The sequence below is a fragment of the Crocodylus porosus genome, unplaced genomic scaffold (assembly GCF_001723895.1).
Source record: "Crocodylus porosus isolate Cpor-Errol unplaced genomic scaffold, CroPor_comp1, whole genome shotgun sequence".
Lineage (NCBI taxonomy): Eukaryota > Metazoa > Chordata > Crocodylia > Crocodylidae > Crocodylus > Crocodylus porosus.
Window position 1 is genome coordinate 39,326,062 of NW_017728918.1, and position 18,745 is coordinate 39,344,806.

Sequence of the window (18,745 nt, forward strand, 5' to 3'; positions counted from 1 at the left end):
GAATCTGTAACAAGCAACTCTCTTACCCACCCTGTAAATGCTGTGTAACATGATATCTGCATGCTGTAACTGAATAAATCAACTCCCCTGCCTACGCTGCAGCACATCAGTAGTGTAAGTAAAATAAACCTTTTGTATAACCAATACGCTGTGTTTAAACCCTCTGACTCCTGCTCATCATTATCACCCACCTGTCCGGTTATAAATCCCTCTCCTTGCACCAAGCCGGTCATGCCAACCCAAGCTCGCAGGTCAAGGGTACACCGGCATTAGGGGCGTGACATGGTGTCACGAACAGGATCCAGGGGAGGTGAAATGGAGTCAGAGTTAATACGTCACTGTCCATGGCGTGCTGGAGACCGTGATTGTGCGAACTCAAATGATCTATGGGTGCACATTATTTACCACCAAGCAGATGGTCTCATTAACCCATTGATCACTGGGTATGTGTCTCTCACCGGAGACAAGGGAGGCAAGGAGTGGGCCATTCAATTGACGCCAAGCTCCTTTGGATACATTATGAGCTGAGATGGAGTCACCTTTCGGCCCAGAGACGAGGTTGGGAGCTTGTCTCTGGCGCGAGTAAAACCTGACAGCGTGGTGAACCAGACACCCGCCCAAGAATTTGCTCGCTGCATCCGCCATGTACGGGAAGGGGGAGAGGGCACACCACCCAACAAGTTTAACTGCCCCAACTTGCCACCTGACTCAAGCGGGCATGAACTGCTGATGCAGCTCCGCAAAGCCCTAGAATCAGAGAGCCGTACGGTGACAAAGTGGACTGGGCCCAAATGGGATAAAGGAAAGATGATTAATGTTTTATTCTGTACTGTGTCTATTCTGCTGCGCAAGCTCGCAAATTTTGATTCACAGCTGAGTACGGCTAGCAAGACCGCTGCGGATCTGGCGGTAAAGTGCAGTGCTCCACCAGCGCCCAAGCATGGCACCGCACAAAAACAGAAGCCACAACTAGAAGATGCCAGTACACAAACGGAGAAGCCAACGCCCAAATGTAGCACTGACAATAAACAGCCATGTCCAGAAATTGGTGCCGAGCCAAAGGGGAGGCTATGCCCAAGCCTGGAGGGACTGACGGTGAACAACGAGACATCACCGAACAGAGCCACACCCACCTCTTGGCTGACCTATCCTCCTGCCACCGCCCCGCTAATGAAGGACAATCTGACGTCACCAGATGTAGTCACGCCCACTCCATGGCTGGACCATGCTCCACCACCAACCGCTCCGCCTCCAACCGCTCTGCCGCCAACTGCTCCACTCCCAACTGCTCCACCTCCACTGTACCCAGAGGGGCTCGATGATATACTGCTGATGAAAACCGAAAGTAAAGCTGGCGAAAAAGAGCTGATGACTTCAGCCTTGCCCATCACTGTATGCAAGCATACTCAGGTGGGTGGTGTCACACAAACTACCACCACCACTCGTCCCAGGACTCAGATGGAATGAGTGAGCTCTGCAAAGAGATGGAAATTCAACCCGACGAAACTCTTATAGTCTGGCTAGGCCGTCTCATGGTAGTGGCAGGACACGAAACTCTTAATTCAGATGAAGCCATGCAACTCGTTCAGAACATGGCCTGGAGCTGAGGGCTAGTTACTGATCCAGCCCCCGTGATGAGAAATGGACATTGGCCAATACTATTACTGGCCTTGGTAGTAGAAGTTCTCATGTGGAAATCACACATCTGGCATGAAGGCAGTCCCAACCAACCTAATGCCATCCAGTTGCTCCACGCCATAATCAGAATTTCTTATGCCATGTGGAAACCAAATCTACACCCTCTAAATATGACACAAGTGCAGCAAGGTGCAGCATGGCTGCAACGTTATCTACACAACCCAGGTCGAGTTCCCTGCCTCCAAGAAGCCATCGAAGCTGCAACTGACATATATGGAGGTCCACAGGACTTACTGCAAAATTAGTCCTTAAACCAAGTGTGAATGGAGCATCGGCAAACTTCTTGGGCCTAATATCCAGCATGCAATCGGCAATGGTGAGCAACCCCCCCTAAAGCCCACGCTGCAGCCTACCCAATTCAAGCTTCACCCGGAGGGACCAGTTGCCAGGGCCCACCCAGAGCAGCACTGCCTCAAAGATCAGCGGAAGAAAGAGCCATGTTCGGATTCTTGTTAAACCACATGAAATTCAACAAAGCTCAACTACGGGCACTAGGGGATGAAGGACAAAAACTCCTCGCAGAACAACTGGGCTTCAAATACAATGAGCAGCCAAAAAACGAGTAGTCGCCGTCGGCAGGTGCTTCTGCAAACTAAATCCAATCTTGACCAAGCTTCCATTTACCAAACTTCATTAATGGACATGGTTTGAGGAGTAGGGGAGGGAGGTGGGCAAGCAGTAATTTGTTGCTATAAGTCCATCATTATAAGGAAGTTTGCTGGCTCAGTCACAGCTGCCTTGGCATCAATAGACTTTTGGGGATAATGTATTTTTTCCTGTTACTCCTCATTCATGCTGCTTGCCTCCACTACAACTCATACAAAACATACAGAAATAAGGAGAAATGCAGGCTTCTGAGCTGGGTGTTAGTGAAAAAGGAGATATAGTCTGTTCTGAAAAAATGGTCATCAGGATTACATGTTCCTCTTTAGTTCCCAAATTCTAGTGCTAAGTGGTGGCTTGTGCCCACAATAAATGTTGCAAATGGTAGAGTTCGGACTGGCAACTAGGTAATCAACATTCTCAATCCAAAAACTAATATTGTGCACAGTCAATCATACCTCAAATAATGTATCATTTCTCAAATAAAAGGAAACAGCTTAACAACTTGAAGCTCTATAGCATTCCCTAATAAAGAAATATTTCCTAAAAGATCCTAAAGGACTCCCATGATCCCAACCCAACATTGTTCCCTTGCTCCTTCTAAAATAAGCAAGCACTCTACTCAAGTTCATCCCTACCGTCTTCTGCCCCACTTGCGCTAGTTAACAGGCTCCCCCTCTATCTGCTTGTACGACTCTAACCCATCCATCAGGCAACAGGACACTCTTTCTTATAGCAACCCCCTAAAAAATCTTATCACTTTTTGCAGAACACCTTACTCCTACTGTTTCTGATATGGGGAAACAATCACTGTGCAAAAGCTGTCCCTGAACTCATATTCCTTAGGGAAAAACCTTTATTTCCAAATAAAGTTTCAAATAAAACCTGCAAACATACTTTGATTTCAGGCTTCCCCTTTCCTTTCAACAGAAGGAGGGGCTCTCTGTGGGGTTAGAGGATGCCATGTGTTAGTGACACAATGCAGAAGAGCTCATTGAAACTACCTCCCTGCACACCCAAACAAGTTGGCCCTTATTAGGGTAGTTTCTTCTGTAGTGAAAATATTACAGTGATTTTTGTCAGCCATTAAAAATCACACAAGACCAAATCCATAACTATTTTAATAGCCACCCAAAGTCTAAATACAGCAACAACAATAACAGACTCATTTGTAGGCTAATAAGTGATCCTCATGGTAAACCTATACAGGAGAGAGCAAGCACATGCGTGTTTGTGTAAAAATATGTTTACCACAAACAGGAATAAGGAATAAGGTTCATACAGAGAAAAATACTGCTTTTACAGTCAGGGTGCCACTACTGGCAGTGGGAATACTGTGTCTGTAATACTAAAGTATGAAGTTTTTCTTGAGATCTAATTTAAATCTATTTTACTCCAATTTGAAGCCACTGTTTTACATCGAGCCCTCTGCAGCAAGGAAGAAAAGTTGTCCTCCTGATTCTTTCTGGCAGCCTTTCATAGGAACTGGCGGATATTGTTCAGTAATCATACAGACTTTCCAGGGCGCAAAAATTATTTCTCTCCTAACATCACCACTTATCTTTTCAGGGCACAGCCTGGACAGGCACTCAACAAAGGATTTGCCCTACAGGTTAGATATATATATAACCAAAATTCTGTAAAGGAAAACAGCAAGACCACACATCTACTACTAATTTCAAATTTGATGGTTCATCTCAAAGGTGACCTGACAATAAAACACTTACTGAAGCTGAAGTCTTTCTCCTCAGCCCTGCTATGCTGCAATATATTTTAATCAAAGCACAGTACGGCTGAGAATTTATTCAACTGTTAATGCTGCAAATGTTATAACTTAATAATCCAAGTATCTCACATCATTGTGAATCAGAATCATTTAATTTCCAGTGAGGTTTTAAATGCAGCATAGCCAGAAACTAGGAGACTGAGATTTTTCTTTTCTTGCTTTTTCCATCTACAAAATGAGAATAATTACTAATTTGGAATCCTCAGATGAAAGTCCTACATAGTAGTATTTATTAGAGTTTTCAAAGAAGCAGTCATTACAATACAGGTCTTAATTTGTTGCTGACAATGTTATAAATGTAAAGCACAATTGAATATATATAAACGAGTTACTAACCTGAGTAACGTATTTTAAAACCCTTCTTATTGGTTGCATGGTCAGTTGACCAGCGGAGATACAGCTGATTTGTTTTGCTTGTGAAGTTCAGTTGCCCTGTATGATTTCCACTTAAAGCAACCAGCAAAGGACTTTGCCCAGAAGAACCTTTAAAAATAGGTAAAGTGAAAAGTAAAATATAATATGAGATGAGAAAAGTCAAATAAAAGTCGCTATTCTACACTGCAATGAGAGAGTAGTAGGAGTACAAAAGGGTTTAATTTGGAGAAGCTTGAAGGAAACTATTGAGCCTGGACACAGAGTAGTGCAGAGTGAGGGGCTAATCTTTACTTCCCCACACTAATTATTTCTTTGACCTGTAAAAAGAGACTGAAAAGGAGGAAACAGCTAATGAACTGAATATGCTATAGGGAAACTAGACATTTCAAAAGAATTCAGGATTTTTTTTTTTTTAATACAGGGGTGTAAATTACTAAAGCATATTTTACAATGAATTTAGATATTACAATTTCAGTTGATTAGCAAACTGTTTGTAAAGACTTCAGCACATGTGACAGTGACTACTATTCTTCTTGGTGTCATGGTAACTTGATGAAAACACACCCAAAGTGTACATTAATCAGCTTTACTACACAGTCTGTTATATCTTCTTGGTTAATGAGGGGAGGCATGATAACATAAAAGTGTGTTACAAAATGGTTAGGGATGAATTATTCTCATTAGTCAATGACAAAAGGACAAGTAATAGTAAGCTAAAAACATAGTGGAAAATTGTTTAAGAACAGTTAATGAAATAAACTAATCTGAGAGGTTGTCAGATGGCAGTGACATTTTGAACATTACGTTTGGCTCATTTCTATATTAATTGTTTGTGTTTAGATAGATAACTAAATTTTTTGTACCACCAGGTTCAAACCACCATGTAGTTTAAGAACACACTGTGAATGGAACAGAACAAGTGTGAAATCATGTTTACTAGATATGTGCAAGATGAAATTTAACACACATTCTAATAGAGGGAGTAGATTAAAGATTCCTTCAATACCAAATATTTCTATGAGTTTAAGAGATGGTATTTCAACCCAAAAGAATTTCCTTCCTAGAAATAGTACTATTCAAAAAAAAGAAGCATGGGGGAAGGGTAATTTCTGCTTGCTGAAGCTCATGTGCAGCCCCAGGAAAATATTTTTTAGGACTCTTACAAGAAATTTCTTCCTAGTAACTAAAAAATTGATCAGATGCTCTTTCAAGAATCCTGTTATCCAAAAGAACATTGGCCACCAGAGTTTAGACTTCAAGCAGAATAATGAAAATACTGGACCCACTCTGATGATTCCAAATACATCATTATTTGATGGCACCAATACTTTGGAAATCAAATTTGTGTCATGTCTTCATTTGTTGTTCATGGTCAGATAGTTAACTTCTTACCATCAAATATTTCCAGCTCATCAAACTGTTTTTCACTCTGAAACATTTCTACAAAGATAGAGATGTTATATCCTGGTTCAATTTTAATAGTCCAAGAGCAGGTCTGAGAATTAGGGTAGTTGCCTGGGTAACCTGGACTGAGGATCACTCCTGATGATTCCATACGGTTTTCATTTGCTGGGCATTGTGCTAAAATATATATTTAACAAGAAAAAAAATAAACAGGTTACAAGAAAATGTATTTTATACTATTTTTCAAATGAATAAGTAGGGATTTCAGAATCAGTTTGCAAGTCAGACCCCTTTAAATCATATTGTACTGATGCACTTAACATGTTGATCCTTCAACTCAAAGTAGTGATTGGTAAAACTGCATTTAAAGGGAACAAGTCAGTACTAGAAACTAGTACTTAGGTTCATAAAACAAGATAATGATAATATATAAAATGCAGATGTTGAAACAGTTCAGACTCCAAAGAGTTTAAAGCTAAGAGCACTGCATATGCCCAAGGGCTGTTATGATCAAGTTCAATGATGTCTAAGTTTAATTTTATGGTTAAGCTCTTCTACCTGTGAACTGGACCAGTCCTTTCCAATTATGTTCTCAGAATCAATTATTGAGGGTTTTTGAACCAGCAAAGTCATTGGTTAATGCATATAAACTAGCAAATCTAGCAACTTGTGGGAACTCAGTATTATTTACAAGAGGTGAAATTTCCAGGATTTAAAGGATTCCTTTTTAATTCAACAGTAGTTTTATTCAACCAAGTCAGATCACAGCATGTTTCCCCTTGTTACTTTAATTTTAAATTGCTGTCAAACAAATTTTCACATTTTAGACACTAATATTTATTTTCTTTTGTGTCTGATCAAGAACTAAGTTGTTTTTTTAAATGTCTTTAAAATATTTATGTTCAAAATGTTTTTGATTCAAATGTTCTCTTGTTGGTTACTTTTTTTGTTTAATCATTTACCCGTCATTGTGGAGTGACCTTTTTATGGCTGCTGGCTCCTGTATGCTGATTTTTCCCCAGTACTGCACAATGCCTGATGTGCATTTTAATAATGTTGCATGTTAGATTTAGAAATATACCTTGAAAAGGATTGACAAATGTGCCGGGAATCTGTCTGGCATATTCCCCAAATGCTGGCATAAATTAAAGGATATGGAAATTATGAATAACAAAATGACCAAAAAAGAGAGAGAGAGAGAAAAAAAATGCAGCATGGGTGAATAAAAAGATGTCCATTCAAAGCACAAAAACTAAAATCAGGGCCACCCTAATGAGTTTTCACATTCTCAGTTATTTCCTCATATCCTCAAAGGTGTTAGGATTTCACCCTTACTCTTCTACTCAGAGATTGCTCTAAGCACCAAATGTATGAACTAGAAAATAAATTGTGTTTTATGAGATGTATCCAGCCTACACCCTCTGCTCTATCAAACCAGGTAGTTTTCAGAAAAAAGTAAGTCCTCCTTCAGTAGTTTAAGAAGCCAAAAAATAAATATATAAAGAAATAAAAGATTTCCATCCGATATTAGTCCACAAAGGTATAGGGTTTTTGGATATATAGCCCTTTCCTTTTCTAAATATTATGTTCATACACCCTCAGGATTTGAGACTGTGATATAAATCTCTGAGAGGTTGACATAACTCTATCACTCTTCCAACCTACCCACTCAAGACACTGCCTTTCAGTTTTCAGTAAACAGAATAGGAATGTGTATGCACTTGGGTGGGACAGTATGGGTTCATTCTGCATGCCTTTTCATTTCAATATTTCTCTCCTTTTCTCTTCTCCTAAAATATTGAAAATGTGAGTATAGTATAGTGAACTCTGTAAAATAAGAATTGAAAATGTAGTTTCAGGCTTAGAAATTAATTATCTGTCTTTTGAAGACTTATAAACAAAAATTAGCAGAAGACATAAAAATATAGGGAACAAATAATAAAAATTGTCCTTCCTGGTCTATTTCCAGGAGGTGCAGAAGGATGACTTACGTATTGCATTTTTTACACTAAACTCAGGGTGATATTTCACAAGGCTTGACTGTTTATACTTCCATATAAGAAATAAATAATTTAAAATCTATTTTGATAAAGAAACCAAAAAACACCTGAAGTATCTTACCAGTAAATCTCCTACTTGTAGGCTCTTCGTCTTTCATTCTACAACAGTAGATTGAAGGGCATTATGATATCTGATATAGACTTCTGTTGCAAAGAACTCCCACGTTAAGTCACATAAACTTCCAGAGCCACACAAAAAGAAAGCAGCACAGAAGGCAGTAGCAAATCACCAAGAAAGGAAGACAGTGAAATGTGGGGTGGAGAAGAAGAGTCCATGGCAAACAGATTTATTGATAAATGGTTTCCTTATGTATCACTTCTTTCTCTCATACTGCAGCTGCAGATTAAGGAACAGAAAGTAGCTGCATGAAACAGTATCCCTGGGAGGCAAGGATACTTTACTAGCATGACCCTGCTGCAACCAGAGAAGAAATCCTTAGAGTCCGAGCCAATAATCTTGTAAAGTAGTGAGGAAAAAAAACCCATGATGCTATCTTGCCCAGCTTGGAATTAATTCTTCAGACCACATTACCATCAAGCTAAAATTTCTCTAGTCTAACGGCATCCAAAAAGCTTCAAGTAAGTTTCACACTGTCACACCTGGATGATGTAAGAATACAGCCTTGTACACATTCTGTTTGTCCTATTGTCAGTCATGGGTGACTGGTGCCTCCCAAGTCTGGGGGAGCACCAGATCACTGCCTGGGGGTGGGGAAGGTGTCCCCCAGTGGCCAATCACCAAGGCCCAAATCACCAGTGGCGAAACTGGAAGTGCATTTCTGCTGGCACTTCTGATTTAGTTTCCAGGGAGTGCATGGCCAATCTCAGAGTTATGTTGATATTCTAAAGTTCTGGGAATAGAAAAGACAGCTTTAGAAGGTACTTAACGTCTAAGAAATGCATACCCTTGGCTGATTGGTGTCAAATTCGGAAGAAAAATGGGGTCACGTAGGCAGAATTTGGCCAATAGGATCCAGAGGAAACAAAAAACCCAACTTTCTAAGAAAAACTAAGGAGAGAAGACAAGAAAGCATCTTCATCCATGTCAAATCACTGAAAGAAGGAAAGGTATCTTAAAAGAAAGAAGAATGCATTTTAAAGATCTAACCTTCTGGATGAGGGTATCATCTTAAGGAACAATTATGGTATAATTCAAAAGAAAAACTTAAACACTGAGAAACAAGCAAGATAGGGCAGCATTGCTACTGATACTATGCCAGCTTATAAAAACCTTCCAAATACAAAAGCGAAAAGAGATAGAAAACTTTCTTCTCCTGGTCAAAAAGTTTCTTCTTGTGAAACATTTCCTTTAAAGGCAGCTTTCTTCGAATGAGATAAAAATGGTTATAGAGCACAGGGTCTTAAGGGAGTCAGTCTGGGATCACAGAAAGTATCTATGGACTGCACACTTATTAGTTTTGTCAAATCTAAAAAAACACCAAAGTCACCGAGGATCCAGTAAAATCATATCAGACTTTTACGTTTTGTCCTTCTGCAGCATCTCAGGTACCTGAAGAACAGGGTACTTGGTTTCTCACTCTTGGATGGCTGTTCTTTGCAAAAATCTTGACAAGGAGCTCCAAGGTTTGGGGTCTGAGAACAAAACCAGTGATAACAGCAGGAAACAATCAAGATAACCCAATCTAAGATGGCCTCAAAGACTGAAGAATTGAGGCTCCAGTATTCCAGTACACGTTGTAACTGTTTTAAAAAACATTATCACAGTCTTTCAGATATCAGGCTCTTGAGAGGAAAGTGTAATTCTGTGTATGTTCTCAGAAATATCAAGAGGTTCACTAAAAATACACACCTAACAGTTAGAAAAAAATCACTACTGTTTGATTATTGAGGGGCACATCTACACAAGATGCTAACAGTACAGTAACCTAACAATCTATAGTATAAGATGCAAAAAGTATGTGTCTCTAATTTTAACAACTATACTATTATGTAAATTAGGTATACAGTTTCACATTGGTTTTTTTGTATTTGGATTCTGAAAAATAGCCAATGTATCTATTCTATATTGCTTATTGCATTTAACAACTTAAAACCTACTTGTGCCCTGTTGCTTCATGTGTGAAAATTAGAGAAAAGGGTACATGGAGTAGTCCACCCACTGCCTTCTGTGGGGTTCCTGTACAACATTGGTCAGGACCTGCAGTATTGTCCAGAAGACAAGGAGATGTCCCTAAATGAACTCCTAAGTCATAAAATGCTGCAAAGGTGGCAGAAGAGAGGATGGTTGTACTTTCCCTTCTTCTTGATCAGTTCTGCAACTTTGAAGTACAATACGGTAAATGAACTGGAAGTTATTTGTGGTCTAGGACTTTTGTCGTCATTAGTCTGCTAGATTGAGAATCTGGCCAGGGAATCTGAGGACAATTATTGAAACCACCTCGGTCTACATGATACCAATAATTCCCAACTTATTCAGGTTACCAACTTCTCCCATCAGCACAATGCCCAGGGCTTGGCTGAGATACTTACTGCACATAAATCTTGCTAGGCACTGGCCAGTATGTAACCATTAGGGCTGTGTGAGTCTTTGGATCCTGCTTTGGATCTGGACCCGCTTCAGATGCTTCGGCATCCGAAACGGCACTTCTGGATCAAAGCAGGATCCCAGTAATGGTGTCCAGAGTGGGCCAGGTGATCCCCCTAGTGAGGGAACTGGAGAACCAAATGGAGAAGTTCCAGGGGATCATTGTTCCTGGCTGGGGCAGGCCGCTGTCACCGTCACCAGATGTGGAGGCACTGGTAAGGCAGCTGAAGGAGGGCATCAGGAGACAGCTGGATCCCTTGCAGTCCAGTCCAGTCCACATGATGGCAGGCATGTGTGACTTGAGGGTGAAGAGGAGCATGTGCATTGGCAGCCCTAAAACCTTTGATCACAGGACGCAGGTACTGGTGAACAAAGTCAGGGAGGCCGAAGTGCAGAGGTAAGGGGATGTGGAAAAGGAGGATCCAATTTTTCCCATGCCAGTACTCCCAGCACCAGCACTGGCGCCAGAACCAACACCAGTACCAGCCAGTCTCCTCCATGCCAGCCACTGCCAATGTGGGCCACGGGCATGACTTCAATGCTGGGGTCCAAATGCACCGGACCCCAACCGGTGCCAAGGCTTCGGTGGCTACCTATCTTGCTGAGGATGTGGAGCCACTGGACTGCGACCCTATGGTCTATTGGGCAAGCCACAGGCAGATGTGGCAGGATTTGGCCACAGTTGCCCAGCAACACCTGTCCTGTCCACCGACCAGTGTTCCAAGCAAGAGGGTATTCAGCACTGCTGGGGGATGTTGTGACGCCTCACCGCACTTGCTTGGATCCTACACTGGTGAAGTAGTTGGAGTTCCTAAAGCTGAACCTCCCGCTGCTGGGGTTCCCCAAGCTCCACCTGCAGACAGACTGAGTGCCACCCTGCTCACTCAGTCTGACCAATTTCCTGGTTTGAGGTTTTGAAAAGCCAAGTAATGTCCCGCTCTCAGGTGGAGGGGGCACTAACTGCACTACCAGCCAGCAGGGGAAGAACATGTCCCTGCTGAGCTCATTCCCCTGCCAGGATGAACTTGGAGGTATGGGATTGGGGCTATGAGAAAGGAGGAGGCCCCAGGTCCTGGGCATGACCACTAAAACTGCACCCTGCCAGGGTAGGGAGGCCTGGTGGGACTGCTGGCAGTGTAGCAGCCCTGTAAAGGCCAGGACCAATGATCCTCTGGTGAAAGGTGGGTAGGAGGTGCCATAACTTCCAGCTAACACATGCCCACACAAAGTACTAGCTGGGGAATGCCCAGACCTGTCATGCCTTTGACAGGCCTGATGCTTGTTGGTTGCAGTGCAGCTGTAAGGCTCCCAGTGAGTTCAGTTTAGCTGCCCAGGATGCCAGCTTCAGGGTTGAAAACCCCTTTGTCAGGCTGAGGAAGTACCTGCAATTGGTCCTGGATGGAAGGAATAGTAAAGAAGACAGAGGCTGACCTGGCCCACCATGCATGCAAGAAAGCCAGTCAATGAAAATGAAAATGGAGGTATCGGGGGGGAGGGACAGGCTGGGGTGCGGGTAGGGAGGGGGAAAGGGGATGTAGCAACGCAGGTAAAAGTGCAGAGGTGCCTGGGGTGTGAGATGTCCGGCAGGTCTTAGAACTCTACTGTGTATATTGAGTCCATGAATTTCTGTACTTACTACCTAGGAGGCTGATGAAGTGCAGTTCATAGGCCCAGATCTGAAAAGTGGTTTGCATTGTAATTTGTTCCTTCTCAGGATCTGGCCTGAGAGACTGGAGGCAGAGTGCTTTTTTGGTGAGGAATGTGTCCCCACAGGTAGTTGGGTTTTCTTGTCTTTGATAGACTCTGGTGTGCAGTTTGTGGGGGTACTGGAGATAGTTGGCAGGTTTTGTGTTTTGAGCTGTAGGAAGTTGGCTTCAGTTCTGGTGATGAGGTTAGGTGATTGTTTGAATGTACAAACTACTTTTCTCTGGTACACTGAGACCTGCTGGATATCTGACACCCCAGGCACCTCTGGCAGGCTTCATGGCCTGGCAGGGCCCAGCACTCACTCAGGCCTGCTCTAGGACCCACACACACACAGCTGGCAGGCTTTGTGGCCTTAGTAAGAGCTACCAGCCCTGCAGTTTTGACCCCCCTGTGTTGTACCACACAGCTGTGACATGAGTTTGACTTTCAAGAATTTAAGGTACAGTTCTCCCCAAACTCCTGCACCAATCTTCTCGAAGCTTGGCAGGCTTCATGCTGTTAGCAGAGGCTACCATCCCTGCAAGTTTCATCCAAATCATACAAAAACCAACAAAGTTATAGATCTTTCACTGATTCCCCATTATACCCTATGGCTGGATCTCCAAGGCAGCTCTGAAGCTTCGGAGCCGCTTCGGCCGGATTGAGGCGGAAACCTGATCCTGGATTGGATAACAAACATCCAAAGTGGCTGGATCTGAAGCCAGATTGGATCGCTGCCAACTCACACAGCCCTAATGACCATAGTCCTACTTAAACTAGCTTTCAGCAAAAAACTCCCTGTATCTATTGTGAGGAACCAAATCAAATGTTGCTCTGATTTGTAGTCATCTGCACAGACCAATCTGTGAAACAGCTGAGTATTAATTTTCCTCACAGCATTTTACAAGTGAATAGTTTTCCAGAACTAGAGAATCTGAACATCAAGACAAATTGATTGGTGGCGACATCCTCGTGCAGATTCTTAGTCAGGGCTATGGCTTAAGTTGCAGACTTTTGCTCCAATGTCATCAGGACCTGGAGCTTTGCTAGTTTTCAACATCTAAGCAATATCTCTCAGAGCAGGTATATAGTGTAACATCTAAGTATATTGTTAGTATATTGTCTAGCATATCCAAGTATATTTGAGGTACATCAAACAGCGCTAAACAGAAACATTAGACTGAGTATTTAATAAGTTTTCAAAGGGCTCACACCTGCCCTTTACTGATTTTTGTATTTTATAAGGGCCACACAAAGCATTAATCGTTACATAAAACTGGTATGTGGTAGTCTCCTCAGCATGCCGTTGCAGTTTATCTGCTTTGGCATTTTGCCAATTGTCTTACATTTAATGGGCTTGGCCACCCAACTCTGTCTCAATAAATCTCCCTGTAATACTGCAAATGGACATGTGGATTTGGATTTTCATGAAGTTTGTGATGGATTGTCCTCCTTTCTTTCCTGACAGCTTTTGGATAATTTCATCATTTATATCAAAAAACAGTCCTGGTAGCACTTGGTTATCAACCTGATAGTTTCCTCAATGACTTGATACACAGTGGGCACATTTACATGTGCAGAGCTACTACTGCTGTGCTCTGCCCTCCTGCAAGAACCAGGGAGAGGTCCAGGCTCCCCCAGTTTGCTAGTCTAGGAGTAGGAAGGGTCCTGATGTGCACAGAACTGGGAGACAGCTGCCACTGCAGCCAGCAAAGCTCTCCTGGCCCCATGCACATTGGGACACAGAGCTGCCTGTGAGCCCCATTCCCTGCAGCACTCACCAACAGGAGGCTCACCAGGAGTTGTCCTGCTTCCAGGGCAGCTGCCAGCCAGCACCCTGTTAGGCAAGGATTCCCCACCCAGCAGGGGGATCACCAAAAGCTGTCCCACTATTGAGGCCACTGCTGGCAAGGCCCATGCTGGATAGGGAATTCCCACCCAGCTGGAGGCTCGCTGTCAGCTGCCCCAGGAATAGGACAGGTCCTGGCCAGCCCCCTGCTAGATGGAGACTCCCCAACTTGTCTCAACTTATGTGACTGATGCCAGCAAGCCCCTGGCTGAGCAGGGAAGCAAAGAGCTTCCTCCCAGTGCTGCAAGGTCCCAGTGCTGCATGGCTCTTGGCTCAGGGGAAACCCTGTCCCTGTGCTGATTGGCTCCCAGGACAGGGGGGTAAGGGAACTGGGAGCCGAGCTGTGTCAGGACTGAGGACTAGCTAGCTGTACAGTAGACTAATTTACTGTACAGTAAATTCCACGCGTGTATAGAGGGTGACACATTACTGCATAGTAGATTAGTCTATTGCGCATTGAAGTGTGTCATGTAGACATGCCCAATTTTAAGTAGACATTACTTAACCTGTTCACAGTTCAGTCAATCCATATTTAGTCTTTGTGTAAACTTATCCTTAATGTTGTGGCTTTTTAGCTGAATTTTCAGTTAGCTTTCAAGAAATAAGATTATTTTATAGTGTCATATCTGTAGTACAATATTATTTAATACATAAATCTTATTAATAGGAATAACCGCTATAGTGCTATACTAATTATGTTAAGACATAACAGGGTTATAAGGAACACTACACAATTCCATTTTTCCTGTTCAGTATAATATCTCGTCTTGAGTATAATCTTTTAAAATTAATATGCTCCTCCAGAGATGTAGTTACATTGAGGGTCTCTATGAAGGGTGAGGGACTGAATAGTTTACTTCCAATATATGAAAGTATTTATGTTGTAATTATCACCATAATTTTGAGTGCCCTAGGGATGTTAATATATTGCCCAACCCTGCTCTACACATGACAGTTATTGTTCATGTCAGCAGGCTAGTGTAAACCTTATTAAAACTATCCAGATACTACATGGAAAAAGAAAGTTTTTACAGTCTGGCTTTGCTTCTTTCTCTTCCTTAGTTATGCTTCTCCTCTCCTCCATATATTTTCCTTCTGTTCCACTCCATCTAGCTTTTTCTGAGTACTGTTTTTTGTTCATCTGTCAAACACTCTTGTGCACCACATGCAAGTGTGTTAAGAAATTATTAGAAAGTTGAATTCAACTGATCTTCAACTATAAAAACCTACTTATTAACAAGCAATAATAATAAATTGTTTCAGAATATATATATATCGCTAGATTTGAGAGAGTGTACACCAAAGTGAAAAGTGGTATGTCAAAACAAAGAGTACTGCTAATGAAGAAAAGGAATGACTGAATCACTTACCAGAAGAAGCACCAAGAAAGGAAGTTGTGCTAGGTGTTGTGTTTTTTTTTTAATGTACCAGAAGAAAGTCAGGTCTTATGTTAGACCTAGAAGCATTCCCATTATGTAGAACATCAGAGTATTAGATATGGGCTTTATTTACATATGTTAATTGACTTCTTTTTTATCAAGAAATGAGGAAGATTATTATGACTGTAGTAATATATCCATAAATGGAAACTAGGAGCTAAGAGCAGCAGTTAAACTAATAAAGCCTATACTAAAATTGATTTTAAAAAACAGAATGAGCAACAGAAAGAAGTTACCTTTATGGATTGCTGGTTTAGTTCCTTCATGTGCTGTTCCTGAGTGCATACTGATGTTATAGACATTCATTCTGATTACACACACTGAAATTCTCCACTAAAATTGCAACAAGCAGTTATACTAGATGCTCTTCAAAAGTAGCATTGCTTTAAGATCCTGAATTTACTACCCTGGTGCAGATGTGCTATACAGTATAAACTCATAAATCCAGCATGCTTGAGACTGAGCACCTGCCAGAAATGTAAAAATTCCCTTTTTCACAAACCAGAGTGGCAGCTGGTCATGGAACAGGGGAAGGGGGTAGTGGTGGCTGGTCCTGGAGCAGCAGTTGCTGATGCTGTCCACCACCCCACTCCATGTGCATGTACCACATATAAACTTCCCCATCCATGTCCAGGGGTGGGGCAGGGGGGAGCTGTGGCCGGTCCTAGAGCAGTGGCTGCATGCAGAGTGGCGTCGCAGGGTGATGGATGGCAGCAGAAGCTGCCACGTGCAAGCTTCCTCATCCCCATCCGGAGGAGCAGAGGGGGAAGCTTAAAAAGTGCTGGATTTTCAAGAATTCTGGATTTTCAAGATCCAGATTATGAGATTATACTGTATTTACTTATATACCACATATACTTTTTCCACAAAAATCAGCTCCAAAATTTTGCTGTGTGTCTTAACTAGGGAAGCTGATTTCCATACTTTGATTCTGATGAAGAAAGAATGGAAACATAAAGGCACTGCTATAAGGCACAAGTGTAGGCTAGGGTTCAGGAAAAAAATAGTTTTCTCTACATTCTGCCTTCCAACATGGTATGTGGCTTATTTGTGGGCCATGTGGTATACAAGAAAATACAGAATTAGGGCCTTGTTACATATTCATTTTAGACAGCTCCTGGATGTTTGAACCCCTGGACTGTCCACACATTAACACGTGAAAAATGTTGTAAACATTCTAGCTGACTCAAAGTTATGCCATTCTAGCCTAGGAGTATCTCTGATCCATGTTATCCAGCTTATGTAACACTAATGTGTAGCCACTCTAAACTACACATTAGTGTGAACACCCCACTTGCCCCTCTCTTCCACTAGCCCAGATTGGGTTCACTGCCCCTCCACCCTCCCCAGCACACCAGATTCCCACTCACTGCCTCCCACCCACTTCCACACTTATCTGTGGCTGCTTGCATTATCTGTCCTGGAGAAAAGCAACAGCCCAGTGGCAGTAGCAGGACAAGAAAGTTAACCCTTTCAAGCCAGTTTCCCCAAGACAAATAGCACAGGCAGCTACAAGTAATTAGGTGGGGGAGATGGGGGACCCCCAATGGGTGGGAGGGGGTTTGCCCCTTTCAGTCCTCCAGGCCCCTGCTGGATTAATGTGTAACAGCTCCAAACTTGAGCTAGCACCAACACCAAGCAACATTTGTGTAATGTGTAACAAGGCCTTTGGAAGCTCCTTATTTGTACATATATTTTGAAGCAAGATCCAAATGGATGATCACATAAAAAGTTACAAAAGCTATCTTTTAATATTCCTCAAGTGACCATTTCCAGGTTTTCTGGGACAGCAATATTTCACTCTCATGTTTTATCCAAGAAAACTTTATTTATGCTCCTTAACATATAAGGTAAGTAAAAACAAGTCTTTTAAATAATCTTCTTGGATTATGTGTTATTTAGAGTGGGGGCAAAAAAGAAGTTGAGTCTGTTGATTCAGAGAGACCATATCTCCTTTTGATGTACTTGGTATAGTCTCTGCCTAGTAATCATTAGAGTCTAAGCAGTGGAAATGGATGTAACATACAGAAAATAAAGTCTTTAAAAGAATGGTTGAAGTTAAAAATGGGTAAGTTAAGTTAAATTTAATACTGATATTTTTTCCAGTAACTGTTTATGAAAACTAAAAAAAATAATGAAACAGCTATTTAATGCAGTAAGCACATTGTGTGAAGAGAGAAATCTTTCACCTTTCATATTTATCAAAGAAAGGTGAGTAACTGTGTCAGTCTAAAGTTAGGTAAGGGTGACACCTTAGAGACTTCCTAATTTAGAAAGACATGAGCTTTCACAGAGAAGAACCTACTATGTCAGATGCTTAGTGGATATTTTTAAAAAAAGAATAAGCATGTTTGGCCAAAAGTGTATAGCACAGGCCCGTCAATTTTCTGTTTAGCCCACTTCAGCCTCCCTCCCTGCCCCCATCAGGAATAGGTTGGCATCACCCCTGGCTTCAGGACTGAACTCATAGCCACAGTGAAATCAATGGGAATATTGACATTGATTTAGCTGGACTGGGATTTCATTGTACTTTTTAAAAAAAAATTATGCTTTGGTTGCTACTCTTCAAAACTTTGCTCTATTCTTATGTCCTAAACACTCACAGACTTTCGCTTCCTTCAACTGCCTCCCGTAAATCAATTGGAACAAGCAATCCCTTCTTTTTATTATCAGTATCCACAGTGTTTTCCCTCTCCTGGACTGCTTCCTTCTTTTTTCATGTATATCTACTTGGCTCATCTTATTCAGATTGGAAGGATTTCAGAATAAAAGAAGAATATTTCTTCTAAATGGCTGTTAGATTTATGGTGCTCTATAAATTTTTTTTGAAGATGAAATAAAAAGGAAAACAAATTATAGTCTCAAGTTATAACCCAAAATAATTTAGTGTTACTTCAATTAATGTTCAAAAAGTATGCATTTTAATGGTAGTGGCATGCCTATTTATTACTTAACTATAACACCACTACATTTCCACTTATTCTCTCCTACTTTTTTTAAACCTATTGCTTTCCTCATATTTTTTGTAATACTGTTGTCAAAAGCAATTCCCACTTACAGTACCAAATATTAAAATGTTTTCTGGCTTTATTGCAGTTAAGCTGACCTTTTCCCATAGTAGCAATCCTAAGTAAAACTGAGAAGGAAATGCCTTTTTTTAAATCCAGTGAAACTTTTTGAGTTATTTCCTTTTTCATCTTTGTTTTTAATCAACAATCAAAACACAAAAATCTCATCCAATTAACCAGCCAACCAAAGCCAGTCTCTACCTGCCTTATTTAATCAAGAATTTACCCCCTG

General features: G+C 41.6%; 1 protein-coding gene across 1 annotated transcript in view; it reads right to left on the reverse strand.

Moving 5' to 3' along the window:
* CSMD1 (CUB and Sushi multiple domains 1) overlaps positions 1-18,745 on the reverse strand; it is a 1,867,828-nt gene that overhangs the window by 178,263 nt on the left and 1,670,820 nt on the right. Inside the window, exons 47-48 of the mRNA XM_019538151.1 lie at positions 5,855-6,043; positions 4,424-4,570 (exon numbers count right to left, since the gene is read on the reverse strand). Coding sequence (XP_019393696.1) covers positions 4,424-4,570; positions 5,855-6,043 — 336 coding nt within the window. The remainder of the gene's footprint in view (positions 1-4,423; positions 4,571-5,854; positions 6,044-18,745) is intronic.